The 26,941-nt window shown below is 42.4% G+C and overlaps 2 protein-coding genes across 2 annotated transcripts in view; one reads left to right on the top strand and one right to left on the bottom strand.

Moving 5' to 3' along the window:
• LOC138356891 (uncharacterized) overlaps positions 1 to 26,941 on the top strand; it is a 418,031-nt gene that overhangs the window by 163,057 nt on the left and 228,033 nt on the right. The window lies entirely within an intron of this gene.
• Positions 8,743 to 9,558, bottom strand: LOC123761521 (uncharacterized). The gene has a single exon (XM_045747548.1). The coding sequence runs from the start codon at positions 9,556 to 9,558 to the stop codon at positions 8,743 to 8,745; it is 816 nt and encodes a 271-aa protein (XP_045603504.1).

Raw genomic sequence — 26,941 nt, 5'->3', positions numbered from 1 at the left:
CAGAGAAGAAGGCTCCTAGCGACCAGCTAGCCCTCCCTCATGTCGTGGTGCCAGAAGGAGCCTAATTTATCGTGCAGCTAAGCACATTAAAGATCTTTCCCTATGCAACGTATTGTTACTTTACAAATGATTAGAAAGTATTAGTAAGCAAAGTTGGTGCCTATGTTATTATTTAATAATCAACCCCCCAGCTCAGTCTTTAAATGCTCTTTGAGAAACAAGAATAGTCTTACGTCTGGCAGGGAAGATGCAAACAATTGCCGTTCGTGATGCACTCAACTGTACTATCAGAAAGTTTAATAGCTCAAGTTTTGACCTCTGGTTTCCACTGGAGAACCCAGGGTCGTAACACTCCTCCCCCCTTCAGAGAAAAAAAAATGTGACTACTAGAATAGTAGTCATATTTTTTTGTAAGAGTATACAGAGAATAAAAAGAAAAACCATATGACAAACAAAAAATCAATCAAAAACAACAATTTCTCTGCAAGAAAAATACAAAGGAGTTCTCTGAAAGAAAAAAAAAAACATACACAAAAAAATAAAAACAGGGAAGTAAATAAATTGGACACGGAATATTTAATGTCACAGGAGAACCTAAAAAAAAATAACTAAAGCATGACAGTTGGTAAATGGCTCTCTGTGGCTCAGATGAATGTTATTCAGGCAACCGGGACAGAGCGTCGGCTATCACGTTGAGTCTGCCCGGTAGGTGGGTAATGGAAAGATTGAAGTCCTGTAGGTACAACGCCCACCTGAGGATGCGTTTATTCTTACCCTTCATCTGAGTCAGGAAGACTAATGGGTTATGGTCCGTGTACACTTCCACTATATTACCTGTGAGGTAAACTTCGAACTTTTTACATGTTAACACTAGCGTCAATGCCTCTTTTTCTACCACTGAATAATTGCGTTGCGCCTTGTCGAATTTCATAGAGTAATAATATACTGGGTGTTCTACCTGATCATCCCCAGTTTGCAACAACACTGCACCAGCACCCGAGTCAGACGCGTCAACATGAATTTTAAACGGTCGGTCGAACCTTGGACTAGCAAGCACTGGGGCGGAAGCTAAGATCAATTTCAAATTTTTAAATGCCTCTGCACAGTCTGATGACCACTTAAATTTAACGGCTTTCCGCAACAAGTCTGTGAGAGGAGTGGCAACACTGGAAAAGTTCTGACAAAAACGTCGATAGTACGCACACATACCGATAAATCTTTGAACGTCCTTTTTAGACCTTAGTACTGGATACTCCAGAATGGCACTGATTTTATCTTGCCGAGGTAACACTTTTCCTTGGCCCACTTCATAACCGAGGTACGTCACTGTGCCTTGGCCAAAATGACCCTTTTTAGCATTTAAGGTAAGATTTGCCCTTTTCAAGATGGCAAACAACTGGCGTAACCTAGCTATGTGGTCAGCCCCATTACTGTCAAACAGCACGATATCATCTAAATAAGCCCGACAATTTGGCACCTTAGCGAGTAGAGTTCATGAGTCTCTGGAACGTGGCAGGGGCATTACGCAAGCCGAACGGTAACACTTGATACTCAAAAACACCCTCGGGTGTCACGAACGCAGTTAGTTGTTTGGCACGTTCAGTGAGTGGGATTTGATAATACCCCCTCGAGAGGTCGAATTTCGAAACGTACTTGGCATTTCCCAACTCGTCGATGCAGTCCTCGAGGAGGGGCAGCGGATAGGCATCCACAATGGTCACCTTGTTGAGCTGCCGATAGTCGGTGCATAATCGCCAGGAGCCGTCTGGTTTGGGGACCAAAAGGCAGGGCGAGCACCAAGAGCCCTGGCTCGGCCGGATGAGGCCGTGCTGGAGCAAGAAGTCGATCTCCTTCCGTACGATGGCCTTCTTTTCTGGACTCATCCGATAGGGTTGAAGGCGAATGGGAGTGTAGTCCGTCAACTCGACATCATGGCAAATGGCATCAGTCTGGGTTGGGACCTCCCCGAACAGACTGGAGAATTCATCAACCAACGACTGCACCTCTTCACGTTGGGCCATCTGCAAATGGGACAGTCCCTCCTCCACAGCATTCACAGAACTAGAATTATTGAAAATGAGATTAGTTGGGTCCCCAGAACAATCATCTCCTCTCTCACTGGAAATGGAAACATTGGTTAGTGCAATGGGCCTGGGGCCCTGGAACTTCTTCAGTCGATTTACATGTATGAGCATTACCTGGTTACGTTTGTCAGAGTGCCTCACTTTGTACGTGAGGTCCCCAGTCTTTTCTGTCACAATGTAGGGGCCTTCGTACTTGTGGGACATAGTGTTCCCTAGTCGAGGCTTTAATACCAGGACAGGGTCACCAGGCTGAAATACCCGTAACTTAGATTTAGCATCGTTACGTTCTTTCATCTTTTCTTGGGCCTTGCCAAGATACTTTAATGCAGCCGCCTTGCAGTCCTTGAGTCTCTGGTGGTGTTGCGCAAAGAAAGCCGAACCTTCGGTTAACGTTACGTTCCCTAACAGATTCTCCTGTAACATTTGCAAGGGTCCACGAACTTTATGGCCAAAGACTAACTCAAAAGGAGAACAACCCAGTGAACTTTGTAATCCCTCTCTAGCCGCAAACAAAACATACGGTAAATTCTCATCCCAGAAGGTGTGGGAACTCTCGCACGATGTCTTCAACATCTGCTTCAGAGTTAGATGGAAACGTTCAATTACCCCCTGACTCTGTGGATGGTATGAGCTGGAAACCTTATGAGTTATTCCATGTTCCTTACAAAATTGCTCAAAAATATCAGACTTAAAATTAGTACCATTGTCAGTTTGCACGACCCGAGGCAGTCCAAAAGTGGAAAAAAATTGCAACATACGAGCAACAACAGTTTTTGCTCGGATGTTCCTTACAGCAAAAGCCTCTGGGTAACGAGTAGTGATACACATCATTGTGATTAGGTAAATATTACCAGACTTAGTTCTAGGTAATGGTCCAACACAGTCCATTACCACATGAGAAAATGGTTCCTCTGGCACGACAATAGGCCTTAGAGGAGCTTTAGGTGGAGTCTGGTTTGGTTTCCCAACCAGTTGACAAACAATACACGCATTACAAAATTTTGCCACATCGCTTTTCAGCTTGGGCCAGAAAAAATACTTTAAAATTTTGTGATACGTAATATTAATACCTTGATGTCCCCCCATAGGATCATCATGAGCAACTGCCAAAACTCTCTCTCTATAGCAGGTCGGCAACATAACCTGGTGGACTACCTCCCACTCATTTGACAAGGGAGCACTCTGGGGTCTCCATTTTCTCATCAAAATCCGATCATTGTAGTAGTACCCAGTTGCTGCGTCTACAATTTCCTCCATAGAGACAGCTGTCTCATGACAATCTGCAAGAGTGGGGTCAGCTTTCTGTAACTCACTCAAGGAGGCATCTAGGCCTTGGTCAGATGCCATTGGCCGAGGCTCAACAGTGTTCTCCTCCACCTCCCCACTACTCTCGGTAGATGGCGGTGGCAGGCTCTCCACAATGTCCTCGGCCACGTCATCGAGTCGGGCCATGAATGTGTCCGCGAGGTCCACTTGGTTTTCACCACTCGGAAAGCTCCTCGTGACCTCGGGATTTACCACCTTGGCAAGCACAGGGCTGCCCTTACATTTAAGTCCCATAGACCTGGTCACCGCGCACGCAGGGTACACAACATTATCCTCTGCGGCGGGTGGATCCAGGCAAACCTTAGGGGTAGGCAACATAATAGGCAGTCTGGAGTCCCCTACCTTATCCCCTGCTAAATCATTACCAACTATTACATCAACATTAGGGAAAGGTAGGTATGAAGTGACTCCGACTGTACAAACACCCTTGTGGAAATCAGATTCCAGGGTAACCTTATGGAGGGGTACTGCTCGAGTATCACTAGTGACACCCTCGACCAGTACCACCTCTCCAGTGTCGAGAGTGTTGGCACCTTGCAACACACTCTCTAAAATTAAAGTCTGGATGGCACCGGTGTCTCGGAAGATCACCACGTCCTTCCAGGAAGAACCCTCAGACAAAAGTAGTCTCCCTTTTGATAAGAATGGGGTAAGCAAGTCCAACCACTGTGGGTTGGAGGTCTTACTCCCTAACCCTTCCGAAGGCCTCAAGCCCTGTGTCACAACTAGAGCATTGGGTCTTTTTTCCGGGTACAGTTGCCAACAACGGCTAATATTGTGGTTTGAACGATTACAGTGACCACAAAAACGTCGGGGAGAAGAGACATTACTAACAGAATTACCCTTCGGTTCACCCTTAGGTGCCGTGGGGCTAGACACTTTAACAGGGTTAGTTATGTCTGAAACAGAAGGTGCATTAGGTAAAGGGTTAGAATGAGCTGGTCTGGACTGGCTGTGGGTATAAGTTTTGCTACTCTGTGGGGTATAATTATTTTTATTGGGCCTTTTGCCCGCCAATTGGTAGTTTTCTGCCAACTTGGCCAAATCCCCTATTTTAGAATTTAACTCTATCCTTCCTTTAATGTACTGTGAGACATTCTCTGGCATAATATCTATAAAATGCTCCATTAAAACTAAGTTCCTGAGAGCCTCGTATGTTTCGGCTTTCGCCGAGCGAATCCATCTATCAAACAATCTAATTTGATCACTAACAAATTCAGTGAGCGGTTGGTTGTGAGTAGGCCTAAGGTTACGATACACTTGACGGTGAGGTTCAGGAGTAATTTCATATGCCCGCAAAATACATTCCCTGACTTTATCATATTCAAAACACTCGTCGTCAGGCATGTTTATAAAAATATCTTGTGCTTTACCCCTAAGTCTTCCCTGTAGGATTTTCACCCACTCTTCCTTTGGCCAGTTCATGGACATGGCCAATCTCTGAAAATGGTTGAAAAACCTTTCAGGGTCTGACTCGGAAAATTCAGGCAAATTATGCTTTTTCTCATAATGCCTGGGGTTTGAATCCCCGGCAGGTGGAGGTCCAGTGGCATTCGCTCTAATTCTAGCCTCCTCGGTTTTGAGTCTTTGATCCTCTAATTTTATTTTTGCTAACTCTAAAGCTAATTCTCTATCCTTATGAGCTGCACTTTCTGCTTGGCTAGGCTGGCATAAAGGTGTATCACTTGCCAATAGTTCTTCATCAATACAATGTTGTAATATTTCATTCACCAAAGTCCACTTTTTATCCACGTCATTTAATTCTAGGCCTAATTCCTTGCCTAACAATACTAAATTAGACTTGGTAAGTTTCTTTATCTCTACTGCTGAAGGCTCCATTGCCAGTCTCTGCATTTCAGATGCCATCACTAACAATTTTAGCTCCCAGCCAAAGAAAAAATTAAAAAATAAAAATTGGAAAAAAACAAGAATTTGCACGGCCCCTAACACAAGGCCACACTAACCTTAATCGTGAAGAGATCCAGCTGGGTGTCCAGTCAGTGCAAGAATGTCCTTTGCTAGATGAGCTGGACCCTAGGCTAGCACACAACCGTTCTGCGGAAAACAAAAAATTTAAATTTTGGCACTCAAGAATCTAATTTTTTACACTTATAATGTTCCTCCCGGACTGGCCAACCACTTGTTATAAATAATAGCGTGTGTGGGGCTTCTATGGGGGACTGGTACTATTAAGGGGTAAGGGTAGTTAGAAGACAAGAGTATCAAATATGGGAGAGCTAAAAGGCCCGGCCCCCAAAATAAACTATCCACAGTAGTAATAACTTGCTACTAGACCATATATGTTAGTCTAAGGGTTGATCAACGCACTCCCACACTGGAAGAAGGGATACTCTGTAATTCATGTACTTATTTATTACCCCTTAACAACCCCCCATATACACTCACACCAATAACAATAATAGTAATAACTTTACCACACTATCTTACGTTAAAAGCCTTGGTCCACATAGGCAGGATACAAGGTTTACACTAATAACAAGCTAGGGTAAAGTACTACTGGATAAGCACTGAAGCTGGATGCAGCTTAGGGTGGTGAGACCATGTGGTACCCTAATACAAAACACAACACTTAGGGGTACCCAAAACACTGGCAAATACTATCCCCAGGTCTCACCAATATTTACTACCAGAGTAGGCACACTTAACACCATATAATACTTAACTTAAGGGTACAGGAACTTAGGGTAAGGGAAATAAGTAAGAGGAGAAGGGAGGAGATTAGGGGTGCAGCCACAGAGTAGGTCTCGTCCGCACGAACGCCAGCCAGAGAAGAAGGCTCCTAGCGACCAGCTAGCCCTCCCTCATGTCGTGGTGCCAGAAGGAGCCTAATTTATCGTGCAGCTAAGCACATTAAAGATCTTTCCCTATGCAACGTATTGTTACTTTACAAATGATTAGAAAGTATTAGTAAGCAAAGTTGGTGCCTATGTTATTATTTAATAATCAACCCCCCAGCTCAGTCTTTAAATGCTCTTTGAGAAACAAGAATAGTCTTACGTCTGGCAGGGAAGATGCAAACAATTGCCGTTCGTGATGCACTCAATTGTACTATCAGAAAGTTTAATAGCTCAAGTTTTGACCTCTGGTTTCCTCTGGAGAACCCAGGGTCGTAACAAGAACGCTAAGGAATTTGCCATCTATTTTGTTACAAATTTGGGTATTATTTATCCTGAGATTTATTTGATTTGAGGATTTATTGCCAAACAAAATATAGAAAGTTTTGTCAATGTTGAGGGTGAGTTTGTTGGCAGTTAGCCAAAGATGGACTTTATTTAGCTCAGTATTTACTGTGGCATTTAGAGCAAGGGAGGTCAGGACTGGAATAAATGAAGGTTGTGTCGTCAGCAAATAGAATTGGTTTGAGGTGTTGGGAAGCATTTGGAAGGTCATTAATGTAGATGAGAAAGGGGAGAGGGCCAAGTATGCTGCCCTGAGGAACACCAATGTTGATGGGTAGGGTGGGAGAAATTGAATTATTCACAGAAACATACTGGAGCCTGTCAGTAAGATAAGATTTGAGGTATTGCAGGGAGTGACCTCTGACTCCATAATGTAATTTAAGAAGAAGGTTTTGGTGGTTGACAGTGTCAAAAGCCTTACGCAGGTCCACAAATAATCCAACAGGGAATTCATTTTTATCAAGAGCTGCATGTATCAAGTTAATCATACTAATAAGTGCATCATTAGTGCTTTTTTTGGGTCTGAATCCATACTGACAAGAGCTAAGTATATTGTGTTTGGCTAGATAAGAGTAAAGCTGCTTGTAGATTAGTTTTTCAAATATTTTTGACAAGTTTGGCAGAATTGATATGTCTGTAGTTGTTAACATCAGTAAGATCACCACATTTGTGGACAGGGGTTACTCTCGCATTTTTTAGAATATCTGGAAAGGTTTGGAGTTCAAGTGACTTGTTGAAGAGCAAGCCAATAGCAGGGGCTAAAGATCTGGAAGCTTTTTTGTAAATTAAAGTTGGTATCTCCTCAAGGGCACTAGACTTGGTTTTAAGGGAAAGGATTATCTCATTAACATCAGTGGAATTTGCAGGCGTTAGGTACAGAGACTGTGGATAGTTACCGGTAAGATAGTCCTGAACATCAGTACTGGAAGATGGAATATCAATGCAAGGGATGACCCAATGGAAGAGAAGAACCTATTGAACTCAATAGCAGTATCAAAGGCTGTAAGCTGACCATCGTTATTGGACAGGAGTATTGGTTTGTTATTTAAAATCTTCTTTGATCCCAATATTTGAGAAATTGTGCTCCAAGTTTTTTTAATGTTGCCCTTTGTTTGGGTTAATTTATCTTCGTAATATTTAGTTTTGGCTCTTCTAATTAATTTAGATAGCAATAACGAGTAATTCTTTGAAAATTCTTTGGAGACGGTTCCTAACCTATCCTTCTACTCAAGGTCATGTTTTTATTAATGGATTTAAGTATTCCCTTTGTAAGCCAAGGATTGTTTAGCCTTTTGGTTGTGACTTGTTTCGTTAGCATAGGACAGTGGGTGTTATAAAGGCTGAGAGTTTTTTGAAGAAAAGATTGCACCGCTAGGTTGATGTCCTGTATGTTACCTAACTCGGACTCCCAGTTGATATTAGCAGCAGCAGCTATAAAATTGCCTATGGCAGTTTCATTGTGCAGCCTAAAGCTTAACTCCCTTGTCTCTAGAGGTGGTTTGTTAATGTTAGTTAAGAGAAATATGAGGTAATGGTCTGTAGTGCTATCGATGATTATACCTGAAGTAAGCGGAGAGGTTTTGTTGGTCCAGATGTGATCTAGAGTCGTGGCAGTACTATCAGTGATTCTAGTAGGTCTAGTGATTAAGGGTATGAGGAAGCAGGAATTCATACAGTTGAGGAAGCTGGCAGCAGTAGGGTTTTCAGGCTCGCACAGGTCAATATTAAAGTCCCCTGCGATAATTAGATGGTTTTCGTTCAGTCTGTTATCTAGTATTAGATTTCTAAGGTTTGAGTTGAATTCGGACACATCAGTGTTAGGAATTATACAGACTGCACCCACAGACAGCACAGACTCAGCACCCTTGACTCTGAAGCAGGCAAAGATATACTCTTCACAGGAGTCTCTAGTTCTAATTACTTTTAAGCATGTTAGTTCTTGGTGGTAGTAAAGAGCAGTACCACCACCTCTCTGAATTTGACGACAGTTGTGAATTGCTGAGTAGTTAGGCATGTTAAAGAGTTGAGTAGTATCCTTTTTTAACCACGTTTCAGTGCGTATAATAAAAGAGAATTTGTTGTCAATAGTTTCAATCAAGGCACTAACATCATCGAAGTGTTTACTTAGAGATCTAACGTTCAATGTCCAATGTTTCACTGGGCAACTTGCATCTTACAATTACTTTAGTCAACCACTCAGCAGCCTTGAGGTTAACTTTAAGACTTAAAGCCATAAGCAAGGACTCTAACTCCAATCTAAAGGTTTGGGGGGAGTCAGTGGAACTATCGGTTGCTGGTAAGTCCAACAGTTTTTGGACTAGATTTGTAACAGCTCTTTTGGTGTTAGCATAATTGCTCTTAAGCAGATGAACTGCGAGGTCATAGCCATCACTGGTTAAGTTTAAATTGGAGATTACCTTTAAGGCTTCTCCCTTGAGTTGAGCTTGTAAGTAAGTAAACTTAGTGGTTTTGGGGAGAGTGGGTTTAGAATCTGCAGCATCAGCAAACTTGTTCCAAAAGTCATCCCAACTCTCATTCTCGTTTCCAGAGAATGTGGGTAGACTGATACAGGGTAATTTTACTTTTGGCTGTAGAAGTTTTGTGGATGCTGTGGTTACTTTATTTTGGGTAATTAATTTGTTAAAGGATTGTAGCTTAACCTGTACATCATCTTTGAACTGGGCTAGCTCACTCATGATATCGTCTAGTTCTGTATCTGTGATTTGTGTTTCAGCAAGTTCAGACAGATACTGTGTTATTTGAACTCTAATTTGTTCAAACTTGTTATTGGCAATTTGGAAATAACTTTCCAGTTCCAAATAGATAATTGGGATTTGTTGAGACAGATCATGGTATTTGTTGATCTGTCTGGTCAAGTGATCTTTTAGACCGGTAAGGGCCCTTTTAATTTTTCCAGCTTGAGGTAAAGGAGAAGCGTTGCCAGACATGTGACTTTATTGATCAAATAATTACAGTACAGTTACATCCTGCAATAACACAAGCTATGTAATATACAATATTTATATATAGTTTAAGCACTGTCTATTCATTATAACAACAAGAAAACTGCACATGACTAAAGCTAGAATATATAGAAATCAAATTAGTAGTTAAACATTCCACCAACCTGTACACAGGCACGAGACAGCTGATCTGACAACAAAACAGTCAAGCGAGCATCCATCCGGGTACAATAATATAATAACAATTTTACTACATTCACCCCATCTAGCTTTTAAGTAACATAGTCCAGAAGATGTGTAGGGGTACTGCGCGTCCTTCCAGATCGTCAAAGGGACTCATGCAAAGTTGAAGCCTCTAGTGTTCCAGTCGGTTCCTGCATACCACCTTCTCGAGGAAGTGTTATGTCAGAGAAAGGTTCCCAATTAGGTGTTTCTAGGTTAGGTGGTTCGGAACGAAGTAGTTCAGGATGAGGTGTTCAGGATGAGGCAGGTTGGGGTTTACCCCAGCTTTCGTAATCGCTGGGTGTTACTGTTGAATGTTGAGATTGGGGTCCAAACTCCCACAGCCCTCAGTGGCCATGGGTGCGAGATGTCTTAATGATACAGTGGTAATCCTGCCATCTGGCAACTTGACATGGGCGTATTCCGGATTCACGTCTACGACCTCAACCTCATCAACTAGAGGATCATTTTTGCCGCACCTGACGTTTTAGGAGGACAGGGCCTATGCAAGCAAGCCAGGTAGGTAGTGTTCGCCCTGAAGTAGACCTTCTTGTATGCTGGCAGAATTGTTCATGTGGTGTACAATTTGTAGAGGTGCACAACAGTGATCGAATAGAGTGGAGTGCATCAGGAAGAACAACTTACCATTGGGATACATCTAAGCCTCTCGTCCTAAGAGCTTGCAGCACTGTTTTCCAAATAATCCTATTGTATTTCTCAGCCTGGCCATTTCCTCTAGGGTTGTAAGGAGTCGTACGGTTAGTTGCTACCCCCTTTTTTTAGTATAAAATCTTTCAACTCCTCAGACATAAAGGAAGTTCCTCTATTAGAATGTATGTATGCAGACATACCAAAGATTGCAAACAGCTGCACCAGGCACTGAATTACTGTACCAGTAGTCATATCTGAACAAGGGAATGCAAAAGGGAATCTAGAGAATTCATCTACAACTGTAAGAATATATTTATTCCTTGAATGTGATGGAAGTGGTCCTTTAAAATCTAAGTTGAGTCTTTAAATGGCTGAATAGCTTTAATCAAATGCCCAGAGTCAAACTTGCAAAACCAAGGTTTAAGTTCAGAGCATGCAGAGCAAGAATTAGTTATCTTCTTCACTTCTTCCTCCCCACCCTGTCCAGCTTGTTGCTGCCGTGAGGGGGGCTTGGTGGGCGGCTGCCAGAGTGTGATGCTCCTTGGGGCGGTCCCCTGTCCTTTTGTAGCCTTGTGCTCCTGCTGCTGTCCTCACGAATTTTGCTGGACGCCTTTTCTTTTTGTTTCGTTTTTCTCCCCCCACCTCTTCTCCTTTCTCGTCATTTCCTGCTGACCTTGTGCGTGTTTTGATCATTCTTTTGGCCTTCTTTTGTTTTGACGCCCGGGTGTTTGAGGAGGCATATTCTTGCACCCGTAGAACCGTAGTACCCAACGTCTCGAGCGAGGGGAACCTTTTATTGTCAATCCTCCTTTCGTCACTGAACCCGATCTCGACGGATTGACGGTTCTTAACCCTCAAACTGCTATGGGTCCAAATGGCTTAACACCTAAATGGCTTAACACCCACAGGAACAAAAAAAAAAAAAAATAAAAAAATTCTTTCGTTTTATAAAAGTGTTCATTTTTGTTCCCTGATTACGGAAATAATAACAAAAAAATCGTAGGTGGAATAGTTTAGCCGTAATAGGGTAGGGAAGTCTGGCAAAAAAAGAGGCGTTGGCAGAGCCTTCACCAGACAAGGTCTACTCCGCTCGAGCTGTTAGACAGCAGTTGCCACAAATATATTATTACCTAATTATTTCAATGTCTGATTTTTTCTTAGTTTTTTTGCAGTAATTTTATTCAATACAGTGAATTGTGATATATTTATATAATAAAATGTGTGAACCATCGCTGTACTCAAAATTATGGTGTGCATATTAGTAATTCAATTATTATGTTCATAAAACAATAAACAAATAGTTTTGCTGTTATTACACTATATACGTAGGTTATATATAAGTATCTGCATATTTTGCTCACCATAACGAACCACTAAGTTGGTATTGTGAGTCAAAAAGCAACGAGGAGTGACCGCCACACACCAGCCAGCCACTCGCTGCCACTCACTCCAACACCTCACTCGCCCTCATTCTCCTCCCACAATACTGTTTTTGCATTTATTCACTATACACAGATGTTATATATAAGTATTTACATGTTTTCTTCACCATAACTGTACATCTAAGCTTGTATGGTGAGTAAAGGCACAAAGACATAGCTACTCACACAGTCAGCTGGTGACGGCCACCCTCAAGGCCAGACGCACTGATATTTCTCCTCCAACAATACTGTTTGTGGTGTTATTATGCTATATACACATATTATATATAAGTATCTACCTGTTTTATTCACCATACCTGTACAAATAAGCTGGTATGGTGCCCAAAGACCATAGTGGCCACCAGTAAACAACATGATAAGTCGTGCAGACGACGCACCTCTCTCACCAAAATGGCGGCCCCCAACTTACTCCTATTGCTGTTATTACACTCTATACACACATTATATATAAGTATCTACATTTGTGTTCACCATAGAGAACCACTAAGCTAGTATGGTGAGTGCAGTCAATAAAAGGTGACCACACACAGTCAGAAGATGACGCCACCACCCTCCCTCCCTCCCACAGTATTACTCCTCCCTCCATGGAGCACAGCACTAAATATCACCACAATCCTGCTATTATCAGAATCCTGGTCAGTTTTATCACAGTCAAGGGTCTTCTGTAATACTATCATCGCTAAATAATAGCATGAATATATATATATATTATGGCATTTGTAGGCGATGCCATGGTCACAAGCTGAACAGCGGTGCTGTGAGCTCGTGCTGTGTGCGTCAGCCTTGATGGCTTGCTCAATACTGAAGCTCTTACACCCAAGAATATTGTCCTGGATTTTTTTTTCTAGGTGGCATCTGGCAACTATCGGTCGTGGCTGCACTATAGCTGTTTCTATCCCAGGTGGGGCGTTTAAATTATAGCGCTAGACACAAAATCATATATGACATGCGCGGTTTCGGTTTTGTCACTGAAAGCACATGTATATATGATTTGTGCGGTTTAATGGTTAAGGTGGCGTTTGTGGGGCGTATACTCACGACGCACCCCTAGGGGGCCCCGCCTTGATCGGCGATAGCTTCTTGTTGGGTGTCCTACCTCTAATTGTGGCTCCATGGTGGGTGTGGGGGCACATTCGTGAATGAAAGTGTTTCTTTTCGTATTTAAGTCTTTGAATGTTTCTCTTGTACCTTCTCAGGCTCGTTGGGTGGGCGACCAAGCAGCCCCCGAGTCCGGGCTCTGTAGCCCCCGCTGCGTTGGGCTCCGACCTTGCTCCTCCTTTGACCCTCCTGACTACTTCCTTCGCCTCCCCTCCCTCCTCTGTGGTTGGGTCGAGCCACAAGCCCCCAGTGGTGACCACCTCGTCCCCTGGCACGGCTCAGTCTCTAGTTGTGACTATTGCGCCTTTTAACCCCTCTCTCTCTCTCTGGGGGTTCTCAACGCCGTCCGTGCCACGGCTGCACTCGCTTGATTCCTTCCCATACTGATGCGTATCAAGCCTTGTTTGGTCCCGCTTCGTGGGCCAAATACTTTGATCTCCTCCCTCTTGATTCTATGCCTCCTGATGATTTCTCCCTCTATAGGCATCTTGTTGATTCCGTAGATGCCTCTGTTACCTTAAACCCCACCCGTCTCGGTACACGTTTCGTTGCTGCTCCTTCTCAGAATGCAGCCTTCTGCTTGGCTGCCTTGGCGAGACCCCCTGTTTGGGTCTCAAAGAACGCTCGGTTAAATGCCAGTGTTGGCACTATTCTCCTCCCGCTCCATATTGCAACTGGTGTTCGGAATCTGCAGGACTGCCACGATGATATTTGGCATATCCTCGAAGCCCAGGGCCATTCTGTCCTTGAGGTAGACACGTTTACTCGTCCCCCTCGTAGTTGTCGCTGACAGCCCCTTCGGGTTGTGAAGATTACCTTTGATGGTAGAACCCTTCCGCCCTCTGTCATTCTTGCTGGTGCCAGGTGCTCTGTCCAGGAGTACATTCCCTCTCCTTGGCTCTGTAATAGGTGCTGGAGGTTTGGGCATGGTGCCCTCCGCTGCTCTGGGACTGTCTCTCTCTGTCCTTTGTGTGGGGGCGAAGGTCACTCTAAGTCGGAGTGCACTTCTCCCCAGGTTCGCTGCCTCAACTGCGGTGAGGCCCACCTTACCTTCTCCCGTGCATGTATACATTACAAGCTTGAGGCACCCGTCCTCAACTTGAAGCACTGGGAGCGTTTGACTTTTCCTGAGGCGAGGCACCAAGTTCGCCGTCTCCCACCTTATGCTAACATCTCTTATGCTTGTGTGTTGCGCTCTTCCTCTCCTCGTCCTTCCCACCTTCCTCAGACTCCAAACCATTTCCAGCTCTTGTACCCTGACATGCCCACAGTCCCCTCCTCTGTTCCTTTGAGTTCTGTCCCGAAAGGTCCCCCTCCTGGTCCTCTGTCTGGGGTTCCCCTTCTTTCTGCCCAGTCTGTCATGTCTCCTGTGTCTTCTTCCTCGTCTCCCGCCGATCCTCCTTCCCATCCTTCTCCTCCGTCTGTTGGCTCTCCACACCGCCTGTCAGTACGGGCTGATGTCCATCGCTCTCCCAACGGCCGTCGTGTATGCTCTTGTTCAGCTTCTCCTTTTGAGACGCAGGAATCCGTTGCCCAGTTCGTAGTTGCTGGGACAAATGTCTCTTTGAGTCAGAAGTGTAAGTCTGGCTCCTCTCCTTCCTCCTCCCCGGCGGGTAAAAAGGCTTGGCTTTCTTCCTCACCCCCTACTTCTGACTCTCTCGCTCCATCCCCTCCCGTTTCGGTGGTTACGTCCCCTGTTGCTGCTATGGAGGTCTCTTTGGTCCCCACTTTCCTCTCGGTTGGTGCCCTTGCTGAGGTGCATCCCCAGGTTTCTGCCTCTCCTGCTGCTGTCCTTGACCCTCGGTTATCCCCCCCTCTCTTCCTCCTCCGGACCCTACTCGTCTGCCCCTGGTCGATCCTCTAGCTACCTTCCCTCCTTCTTTACTCGGTTTACTCATGCCCCATAACCTTGACTTCGCTGACTCTGACCCTGATCCTGCGCTTCTCTAACGTGCTGTGTTCCCTTTTCGCCTTTGTTTCTTCGTTGTTCTCTGTTGCTGTCCTTTCTCTTCTCGTCGATGTCAATTCTTCAATGGAACGTTCGAGGTTATTACGCCAATTTCCTTGAACTCCAGCTTCTGATTTCGCCCCTTTGTGTCTGTCTCCAGGAGCCGATGTTTAGTGCTCGTCCTTGTCGCTTCCATGGCTATTCCTTTCTCTCCCCCCCCCCCCAGCTGTTGCTGGGGCTCCTAACTCTTCTGCTCTCTTGATTCGCTCTGATGTTCCCTTTGTCCCCATACTTTTTCCTTCGCCTCTCCATTGTTCTGCTGCTCGTATCTTTGTGGGGAAATGGTACACCGTTTGTTCCATTTATCTCCCCCCGAGTGTCCCGCTTTCTCTTCCTGATCTTAAACACCTACTGTACTCCTTGCCGGAGCCTGTGCTCCTGCTGGGTGATTTCAATTGTCGTCATTCCCTTTGGGGTGATGTTCTGACAAACACCCAGGGTCGCCTTCTTGAGCCGTTCATCCTCTTTTCTTCCCTGTCTCTTCTGAATTCTAGTGAGCCCACGCATTTGGACTCTCGGACTCGCACCCTTTCCTGTCTTGATCTTTCTCTTTGCTCGTCTTCTCTTTACTTAGATTTCACGTGGCAGGTTCTTGATGACCTCCATGGCAGTGACCATTTCCCCATCTTTGTTACCTTTTTCTCTTTTCACCCTCCCCTCTCCTTCCCTAGTTGGCAGTTTGCTAAGGCAGACTGGAACCTATTTACCCTCAGTGCTGCTCTCTCTGATCTCTCCTTTCTGCTTCTCCCTCGCTCTCTTCTCCTTTTTCATGACACCGTCTTCGACGCTGCCCTCCGCTCTATTCCTCGCTCTTCCTCTCGGGGACCACGGAAGTGCGTTCCCTGGTGGAATGCAGACTGTGCTCGGGCTGTCCGCTGTAAGCGTGCAGCCTGGAAGAGACACCGCCGCCGGCAGACGGCCAATTCTTTTCTGTTATTTCGGAAGGAGAGTGCGGTGGCCCGTAGGGCCATCCGTATGGCTAAACATGAATGTTGGATGTCTTATGTCTTCACCATTACATCCGAAACTCCTCTGCCACAGATCTGGAAGCGTATCCGCAAGATAGTGGGTAAGTTCGTTCACGATGTCTCAACAGTCCTTCACCTCCGTGATACTCTTGTGGCGGACCCGTTGCAGGTCGCTACCGAACTGGGTTCCCACTTTTCTTCTGTTAGCTCTGGTTCTCATCTTCCCCAATCTTTCCTTCTTTGTAAACCTGTCCTTGAATCTTGTCCTTTAGATTTCTGCACTCATCTTCGACTTCCCTATAATGATCCCTTCTCTCTCTCTGAACTCCAGTCTGCCCTGGCCCTCTGCAGTTCTACGGCAGCGGGCTCCGATGGTATTCATTATGAGATGCTTCGCCATCTCAACAAATCCAACAAATTTAAACAAATCCAAATCAAATCCAAACAATAAACAAACGAGGCAACAAATCCTCTAATCAAATAAATCTCAAAATAAACAATACCCAAATTTGTAACAAATTAGATGGCAAATTCCTTGGCATTCTCATTGACCACAAGCTGAATTTCCAGGGACACATTCTAAATATATCAAAAAAAGTTTAAAAAACTGTGGGCATTCTTTCTAAGATCAGATATTTTGTACCACGCCCTGCCCTGGTGACTCTCTATTACTCCCTTATCTATCCATATCTCAACTATGGTATTTGTGCTTGGGGCTCTACTACCCAAAATCACTTACGTCCTCTAATTACTCAACACAAAGCTGCTATTAGGACAATATCCAACTCTGGCCCCAGGCATCACTCGGTACCCCTACTCAAATCTCTGAATATGTTAGACATTAAGTCACTGCACATTCTCTCATGTGTATTATACATATACAAAACGCTAAACTATAATGCCAATCCTGATCTCAAAAGCTTCATAGAAGGATGTAACAGAACCCATGAGCACCACACCAGAAATAAATACAGTTTTGATATTCCTAGAGTACGACTTAATCAAACTAGAAATGCTCTACAAATCAAGGGGCCCAGAATGTGGAATGACCTTCCCAACCATGTTAAAGACTGTACCTCTCTCAACCAGTTTAAGTAAAAAACGAAGCTATACCTAATAAATTCCCTGTAACCTACCTTACCCTTCTATTGTCAACCAATGTCTGTTTTTTTTTAAGAGCGCTGTTTGTTGACATAATTGTATTTGTGCTGCTTTTTCATCTATGTTTTCATTTCTTGTTTTCATTCTACTCATTATGCTCAATTAGTATTAAGCTTGTCATTTAAGTTTATCATGCCCGAAACGCTTTGCGTAATAGTGGCTTTAGGCATTGTATGTACTAGCTCTACCTATAAGTCAACCAATCTTTGTAAAATTTTATTGTATGTATGTACCTTACCTAAATAAAAATTATTATTATTATTATTATTATTATCATCTCCCTCCATGCACGTCTCAGTATTTACTGAGTCTGTATAATCGGATCTGGGAGTCGTCGTCAGTCCCTGAGGACTGGCTCGATGCCGTTGTCCTCCCTGTTCGCAAACCAGGGTCTCTAGGAACATCCCTTAAGGACTTTTGCCCTATTGCCCTCACAAGTTGTGTAATAATAATAATAATAATAATAATAATAATAATAATAATAATAATAATAATAATAATAATTTATTTAGGAAAAGTACATACATAGTTGCAGAGCTACAGTACAAACATCCTGTTAGATTTAAAGATAGAGGTAGAACATACCTCTATCTTTAGGCATCTTTAGGCATACCTAAAGCCACTAGTACGCATAGCGTTTCGGGCAAGGTGAGGGGTTTCATGGAGTTAATTAGGTAGTACTTAGTGTTCATCTTAAACTGGTTGAGAGAGGTATAGTCTTTAACATGGTTGGGAAGGTCATTCCACATTCTGGGTCCCTTGATTTGTAGAGCATTCCTAGTTTGATTAAATCGTACTCTTGGAATATCAAAAAGGTATTTGTTTCTGGTGTGGTGCTCATGGGTTCTGTTACAACCTTCAATGAAGCTTTTAAGGTCAGGATTGGCATTACAATTCAGCGTTATATATATATATATATATATATATATATATATATATATATATATATATATATATATATATATATATATATATATATATATATATATATATATATATATATATATATATATATTTTTTTTTTTTTTTTCTTTTTTTTTTCTTTTTTTTTTTTTAAATATATAGGGAAGGGAGTACCACCTCTGGCTGGAAGAAGGGGGACCCATAGCCTCGGAGGAAACCACACATAACGCATTGGAGGGAATGTGGGTCCCCTCCAATACAGTTTCTGTGTGCTTTTCTCCTACCACCCCCTTCCCTTTTTTTTTTTTTCCTTTATTGTGTATTTAAAGGTTACAAAACATACAAGACAAATGCCTAAAGGTTATGGATCTCTTGAAGCTCCTCCGCTTCTGGACAGGAACCGAGGACGCAGCAAGCATTTCCCCTCTGGATCGCCACACTGAGACGCTGAAATAAAAAACTGGAAGCCCTTGGGTCTCTGGTGACGTCAATGAGCTTGGACCCCAATTCCTTGAGAAATCCCAAGGCACTCTTGCCCCAGGGGCCATGCGTCTCAGACGCTATGGGAACAAAGAGGTATTGACCTTCCAGTCGCCTGTACTTGAGTGATTTTGCTGTTTCCCTGTGGTTGGCCGCCCCACCTGCTTGATCAGCTCCGAAGTGTACATAGGTGTCAGCCAGGGTGGATACACATGTGTAGTCCCACACCAACTGTCTACCCTCCTTCCATGAGTATATGGTGATGCCATCAGGGCGAAGTGCTGGGAAATCCGGGTTTTGGACCCCTAGGATGCGAGGTTCTCTCTCCGCTGGGCACCCAGCTGAGACGAGGCTTCTCTTGATGATGTCATTGACCTCGTAGTGTCTTGCATGCCAGCCCTTTGTGCTTCCGCAATGCAACCCATGCAGTCCGTATTGGTCTGCTTCCACCCTGTTGCAAATACACTTGTATTCAGTGTGAATTGGGGCACCAAGGCGGAGGGCCACTGCTACACGAAGGGATTCTGGATCTAGGCGCGTGCCCATTGCAGACATGGGTACTGCCAGGAGGAAGTCTCCTGCATGGGGGGCACGCACTGCTCTGAGGCGGGCTTTCTCCTTGTCTGATGTATATATATATATATATATATATATATATATATATATATATATATATATATATATATATATATATATATATATATATATATATATATATATATATATATTGTGACGGTAACGCGTTGGTGTTCGGCTGTTTAAGGCTAGGGGTATGGCCTCGTCACATAGTTATAAAAAAAAATAGAAAAACTGGAACTTCGTCTGTGGTAAGGTAAGGAGAAGACACATAAAACACAAGTAAATTTTAACAATGAAATTTTAATTACGTTAAATAAATCAAAACATGAAAAAATGGACAAACAAATTCGTATAATAAAATCAATCAATCAAAATAATAAGAATAATTAAATGACACAATGAAAAGTTACGTTAAGACAAAATAACAAGAAGTGCAATACAAAATTAAAGGTAAGGTGCTGGAATATTGGCTTTAAGCTACCACCTCTCTCAGTATACGCTAACGTCTAGCCGGGAGGAGTGGTAACTGCGAAAGCACTGAATATTCTGAGGTCTGAGGTCGTGGCGACCCCAGACATCAAGTAGTATGGGGGGGCGAGTGCAGTTACAGCCAGACCGGCGACCAATCAGCGGAGCCGGTAGCGATCAACAGGTAGTTTGGCGGTTTGAGTCTGAGCAGGTGTCTCTGGCTGCATACGTTTTGCTCGCTGGCAAACCTTGCTGGTGTTGTTGGACATTTCTTCCATAGTAGTTATATATATTTGTTGCGACGTATTTGTGGAGGGAAGAGCAGGCTCAATCTCTTGAAGGAGATTATCGTCACAATATATATATATATATATATATATATATATATATATATATATATATATATTATTAAATATGACCGAAAAAGTAAGATTAATAATTCTAACACGAATTTTCTCAATCTTTCGTACATTACGCTTCACTGTTGGAGGTAAATCAAAAATCACTTCTCCAAAATTCATTTTTATTTCTAGTCTGACGCGACACGGGCGCGTTTCGTAAAACTTATTACATTTTCAAAGACTTCACAAATACACAACTGATTAGAACGTATCTCTGATTTTATATCTACATTTGAGTGAGGTGGGAAGGGTGATGTGGCATTAACACAAGACAGAACAGGAGGGGATATTAATAGGGTATTAAAAGTATCAACACAAGACAGAACAGAAACAATGGGTATTGAATAGAAGTGTTTGTAGAAAGCCTATTGGTCCATATTTCTTGATGCTTCTATATTGGAGCGGAGTCTTGAGGTGGGTAGAATATAGTTGTGCAATAATTGGCTGTTGATTGCTGGTGTTGACTTCTTGATGTGTAGTGCCTCGCAAACGTCAAGCCGCCTGCTATCGCTGTATCTATCGATGATTTCTGTGTTGTTTATTAGGATTTCTCTGGCGATGGTTTGGTTATGGGAAGAGATTATATGTTCCTTAATGGAGCCCTGTTGCTTATGCATCGTTAAACGCCTAGAAAGAGATGTTGTTGTCTTGCCTATTTACTGGGTTTTTTGGAGCTTACAGTCCCCAAGTGGGCATTTGAAGGCATAGACGACATTAGTCTCTTTTAAAGCGTTCTGTTTTGTGTCTGGAGAGTTTCTCATGAGTAGGCTGGCCGTTTTTCTGGTTTTATAGTAAATCGTCAGTTGTATCCTCTGATTTTTGTCTGTAGGGATAACGTTTCTATTAACAATATCTTTCAGGACCCTTTCTTCCATTTTATGAGCTGTGGAAAAGAAGTTCCTGTAAAATAGTCTAATAGGGGGTATAGGTGTTGTGTTAGTTGTCTCTTCAGAGGTTGCATGGCTTTTCACTTTCCTTCTTATGATGTCTTCGATGAAACCATTGGAGAAGCCGTTATTGACTAGGACCTGCCTTACCCTACAGAGTTCTTCGTCGACTTGCTTCCATTCTGAGCTGTGGCTGAGAGCACGGTCGACGTATGCGTTAACAACACTCCTCTTGTACCTGTCAGGGCAGTCGCTGTTATACTAATATATTAAAGTGCCAAAATATACTAATATTAAAGTGCACGACCCAGCAGCAAGGAATCAAGCCTTCACGATAAAATATCGCCAGGATCTGATTCGTGATCAGATATACAAGGCAGAGAATGAAATCAAAGACAACAAAACGCAACTACTTCATGCTACAAACGAGTGGAGAAATAGCAACATCGACCATAGTATCCGTACCCGCATTGAACAACACCTCGACATCCTCACAGACCAACATCACCTCAGCACTGAAACAAGGATTATCAAGAAACTAACAACATTATATGGAGGACCTATGGCAATTCCACGACCAAGAGATGGCTTCCTGAACCTTGCAGGAATTAACCTCACTGAGGACCAAGTCACTCTCCTAAATCTGGGCATAAACTGTCATGTTATGTCCAGACCGAGTGAAATGGCCCGGAAAGTAGAGTTGGAAATTCTGTTGGACGACATATTCGACCTCGAGACACAAAAGAAGGTCACTACCAAAGATACCTTACAAGCAGAACTTATTGCAGAAGGAGGAAAGAATCGAGGCAACTACAGAAACACCATACTGTCCCCCGAGCTTAAAGCGGCAGCTAAAAGCCTTCGTGAGAACAAGGAGATAGTTGTCAGGAGAGGTGACAAGTCGCCAATATATGTCATTCTTAAAAAAGACGAATATCTGGCGAAAATGAACATCATACTCTCTGACCAAACTAAGTTCCAAAGGGTAACGAAGGACACTACAGCCGAATTAAAAGCAAAGGTCAACAAACTGATCGAAACTGTAAACGCCAAGAAATCCGGACTCCACCTGCCAAAGATCATTGGGGAATATAAACCTGGATATGCGTATGGAAATGTCAAGACGCACAAGCCTGGAAACCCACTTCGGCCAATCATTAGCCAGATACCCACACCCACGTACAGACTGGCAAAGCGACTCAACGGCCTGCTGACTCCTTATGTTCCTTGCGCCTTCAGCCTGAAGTCTCCAAAGGAATTTGTGGACTTACTGCGGGGCACACGGGCCACAGGGATAAGAGCCTCGTTGGACGTAGAATCGCTGTTTACCAACGTACCTGTGGACGAGACAATCGGAATGATAGCCGACAGAGTGTATCGTGATCCAGCCTGTACTCCTCTTGACATGCCAGAAAGTATTCTGAGGAAACTACTCCAAGCTTGTACTAAAGAGGCACCCTTCTTGAGCCCGGATGGGCACATGTATAAGCAAGTAGATGGGGTCGCCATGGGTTCTCCCCTAGGTGTCCTGTTTGCAAACTTCTACATGGGTACCATCGAGCAAAAAGTCTTAGTCGACATGAACTTGAAACCGGCCATATACTGCAGGTATGTTGACGACATTTTTACACAGGTACCTGATGTCAGACATCTGCAGAAGCTGAAGGAGGCATTTGAGCAGAGTTCCGTGCTGCGTTTCACTTACGAGACGAAAAAGGATGGGAAGCTGCCTTTTCTAGATGTAACAGTCATGGAAAAGGGCGGAGGTTTCCACACTGCAGTCTACACTAAGGAAACAAACATAGGAATGTGCCTAAATGCCAACAGCGACTGCCCTGACAGGTACAAGAGGAGTGTTGTTAACGCATACGTCGACCGTGCTCTCAGCCACAGCTCAGAATGGAAGCAAGTCGACGAAGAACTCTGTAGGGTAAGGCAGGTCCTAGTCAATAACGGCTTCTCCAATGGTTTCATCGAAGACATCATAAGAAGGAAAGTGAAAAGCCATGCAACCTCTGAAGAGACAACTAACACAACACCTATACCCCCTATTAGACTATTTTACAGGAACTTCTTTTCCACAGCTCATAAAACGGAAGAAAGGGTCCTGAAAGATATTGTTAATAGAAACGTTATCCCTACAGACAAAAATCAGAGGATACAACTGACGATTTACTATAAAACCAGAAAAACGGCCAGCCTACTCATGAGAAACTCTCCAGACACAAAACAGAACGCTTTAAAAGAGACTAATGTCGTCTATGCCTTCAAATGCCCACTTGGGGACTGTAAGCTCCAAAAAACCCAGTATATAGGCAAGACAACAACATCTCTTTCTAGGCGTTTAACGATGCATAAGCAACAGGGCTCCATTAAGGAACATATAATCTCTTCCCATAACCAAACCATCGCCAGAGAAATCCTAATAAACAACACAGAAATCATCGATAGATACAGCGATAGCAGGCGGCTTGACGTTTGCGAGGCACTACACATCAAGAAGTCAACACCAGCAATCAACAGCCAATTATTGCACAACTATATTCTACCCACCTCAAGACTCCGCTCCAATATAGAAGCATCAAGAAATATGGACCAATAGGCTTTCTACAAACACTTCTATTCAATACCCATTGTTTCTGTTCTGTCTTGTGTTGATACTTTTAATACCCTATTAATATCCCCTCCTGTTCTGTCTTGTGTTAATGCCACATCACCCTTCCCACCTCACTCAAATGTAGATATAAAATCAGAGATACGTTCTAATCAGTTGTGTATTTGTGAAGCCTTTGAAAATGTAATAAGTTTTACGAAACGCGCCCGTGTCGCGTCAGACTAGAAATAAAAATGAATTTTGGAGAAGTGATTTTTGATTTACCTCCAACAGTGAAGCGTAATGTACGAAAGATTGAGAAAATTCGTGTTAGAATTATTAATCTTACTTTTTCGGTCATATTTAATAATATATGTCTACAGGAAAGACTGCTACCAAAATATACTAATATATATATATATATATATATATATATATATATATATATATATATATATATATATATATATATATATATATATATATATATATATATATATATATATATATATATATAATACACATGAGAGGATGTGCAGTGACTTAATATCTAACATATTCAGAGATTTGAGTAGGGGTACCGAGTGCTGCCTGGGGCCAGAGTTGGATATTGTCCTAATAGCAGCTTTGAACATTAGAACATTGTGTATTAGTGTGTCAACTTTTTATTTATTTATTTATTTATTTATTTATTTATTTATTTATATACAAGAAGGTACATTGGGTTTGTGAGAATACATTGGATAGTACAGTATTTACACTCTTGTAAAGCCACTAGTACGCACAGCGTTTCGGGCAGGTCCTTAATCTAGCAGATAATTTTAAGTAGGTAATTTCAATCAGAATGGATAAATGATAAAGATACATTACAAGAGAAAAATGAGATGAGAGAGATAAGTAGGTATATTAAAGCACATTGTTATATTAAAGCTCTGATTAAATACATTGACAGCTTGATTAGTAATTTAAACAAGGTTAATAGACACCAAACAGCAGATTGACAGCACATATAAGACAGCAATGATCACAATGGTAAAGATGTTCAGATTGGGTACATAAAGATTGGGAGACTGGGTAGCAAAAGATACAGATAAACAAGATTTATAAACACCAAACAACAGATTGGCAGCACATATAAGAAAACAGCAATGATCACAATGGTAAAGATGTTCAAATTGGGAACATAAAGGTTGGGAGATTGGGTAGCAATTGATACAGTGCAATTTTAAGGCAAAAAGTGAAAAACTATGAAGATGAAATTAGGTACTTTTTAGTATTGATTTTGAATGATGTAAAAGTTGGACAGCTTTTCAATTCAGTAGGGAGTGAGTTCCATAAACTGGGTCCCTTTATTTGCATAGAGTGTTTACACAGATTAAGTTTAACTCTGGGGATATCAAAGAGATATTTATTTCTGGTGTGGTGATAATGGGTCCTATTACATCTGTTCAAGAAGAGTTTCAGACAAGGATTTGCATTTAAGAACAGAGTTTTGTAAATGTAGTTGACACAAGAGATTTTGTGGAGTGAGATTATGTTTAGCATGTTTAGGGAGTTAAACAAGGGGGCTGTGTGTTGTCTGAAAGCAGAATTTGATATTATTCTGATAGCAGATTTTTGCTGGATGATGATGGACTTGAGGTGGTTTGCAGTGGTTGAACCCCATGCACAGATACCATAGTTGAGATAGGGATAGATTAGTGCATAATATAGAGAGATGAGAGCAGAGTTAGGAACATAATATCTGATTTTGGAGAGTATACCAACTGTTTTAGAGACTTTCTTAGTTATGTGTTGTATGTGGGTACTGAAGTTGAGTCTCTTGTCTAGGAATATGCCAAGAAACTTTCCATCATTTTTATTGCTAATGTTTACATTGTCAATCTGAAGCTGAATTGCATTTGTAGATTTGCTTCCAAATAGGATGTAGTAGGTCTTTTCTATGTTAAGTGTTAGTTTGTTGGTTGACATCCATAAGTGGACTTTTTTTAGTTCATTATTAACAACACCATTTAGAGTATGTGGGTTGGGGTTGGAGTAGATGAGGGTAGTATCATCAGCAAACAAAATAGGTTTCAGAATGTTAGAGACATTAGGCAGATCATTAATGTATATAAGAAAAAGAAGGGGTCCCAAGATGCTGCCCTGTGGCACTCCAACAGTTATTGGTAGAATGGGAGAGATTATATTATTGATGGCTTATTGATAACTATAGAAATAAGGAAATAAGTAGTGTACCACATCAAATTATTTGGATGTGTGATAATGGTATGATAGACAGTATACTTAGGAGCTACAAGAATTTTGCCCCAAGAGTGTAACACTTATATTCACAGTCTCCGTGGTGTAGTGGTAAGACACTCGCCTGGCGTTCCGCGAGCGCTATGTCCTGGGTTCGTATCCTGGCCGGGGAGGATTTACTGGGCGCAATTCCTTAACTGTAGCCTCTGTTTAACGCAACAGTAAAATGTGTACTTATATGAAAAAACGATTCTTCGCGGCAGGGGATCGTATCCCAGGGACCATAGGATTTAGGACCTGCCCGAAACGCTACGCGTACTAGTGGCTGTACAAGAATGTAACAACTCTTGTATATATCTCAAAAAAAAAAAAAAAAAAAAAACCCGTTCCAGCACTTGCGTATAGTCAATATTGGCTTATTTTATAAGTGCATATATGACATTCTAATTGATTGTAAATATTTTAGTTTACCTTGAAAAGCTTCATAGAAAACACCAACCTCACCTAACCTTCTTAGTATGTTAAGATAAGCATCTTATTGCTTCTTAATTACAATAATTACTTAACCTATATCGTTGATAGGTTAAGTAATAATTGTAAATAAGAAGCAATAAGGTGCTTATCTTAACATACTAAGAAGGTTAGGTGAGGTCAGTGTTTTCTATGAAGCTTTTCAAGGTAAACTAAAATATTCCCAATCAATTAGTATGTCACATATGCACTTATTAAATAAGCCAATATTGACTGTAAGCAAGTGCGAGAACGGGTTGTATATGCGGTGCTTACAATATTAACCTGCAATGTTAAATGAGATTCTTGTATTGTGATTTGTGTATTTGTACTCACTGAATTTGTGCGCCCCTTGAGGGACTTGAAGTAGAGGGGGATAGAAATAGCCTAAGCTACTCTATCCCTTTGAGATGTATTTACATGAGCAGTCTGTCATGAGCAGACTTATGACAGACTGAGCAGACTCAAGACAGACTCGCAGTCTCATGAGCAGGTGCGTGAGCCATCCTGGTCTTGTACAGGGTGCTCTCTTTCTCTTCCCTTTGGTTTGTTGTCGCTTCTTCGGTTTTGGTTTGTTTTTTCCGTGGCTTCTGCTCTTTTGGTTTCTGGTGATCGGTTTGTTTGTTGCAGCTGTCTCTTCTTTTCTGGCGAGGTTGCGACTTCTAAAATTCAAATTCAAATTCAAATTCAAATTCAAATGTTTATATAGGTAAAGTACATACATACAAGGGGTGATACAGACATTGATGAATTTAT

This window comes from Procambarus clarkii, chromosome 7, assembly GCF_040958095.1.
Source record: "Procambarus clarkii isolate CNS0578487 chromosome 7, FALCON_Pclarkii_2.0, whole genome shotgun sequence".
NCBI classification, from domain to species: domain Eukaryota; kingdom Metazoa; phylum Arthropoda; class Malacostraca; order Decapoda; family Cambaridae; genus Procambarus; species Procambarus clarkii.
The sequence above is the reverse complement of the archived record's forward strand: the minus strand, read 5'-3'. Positions and strand labels throughout refer to the sequence as shown.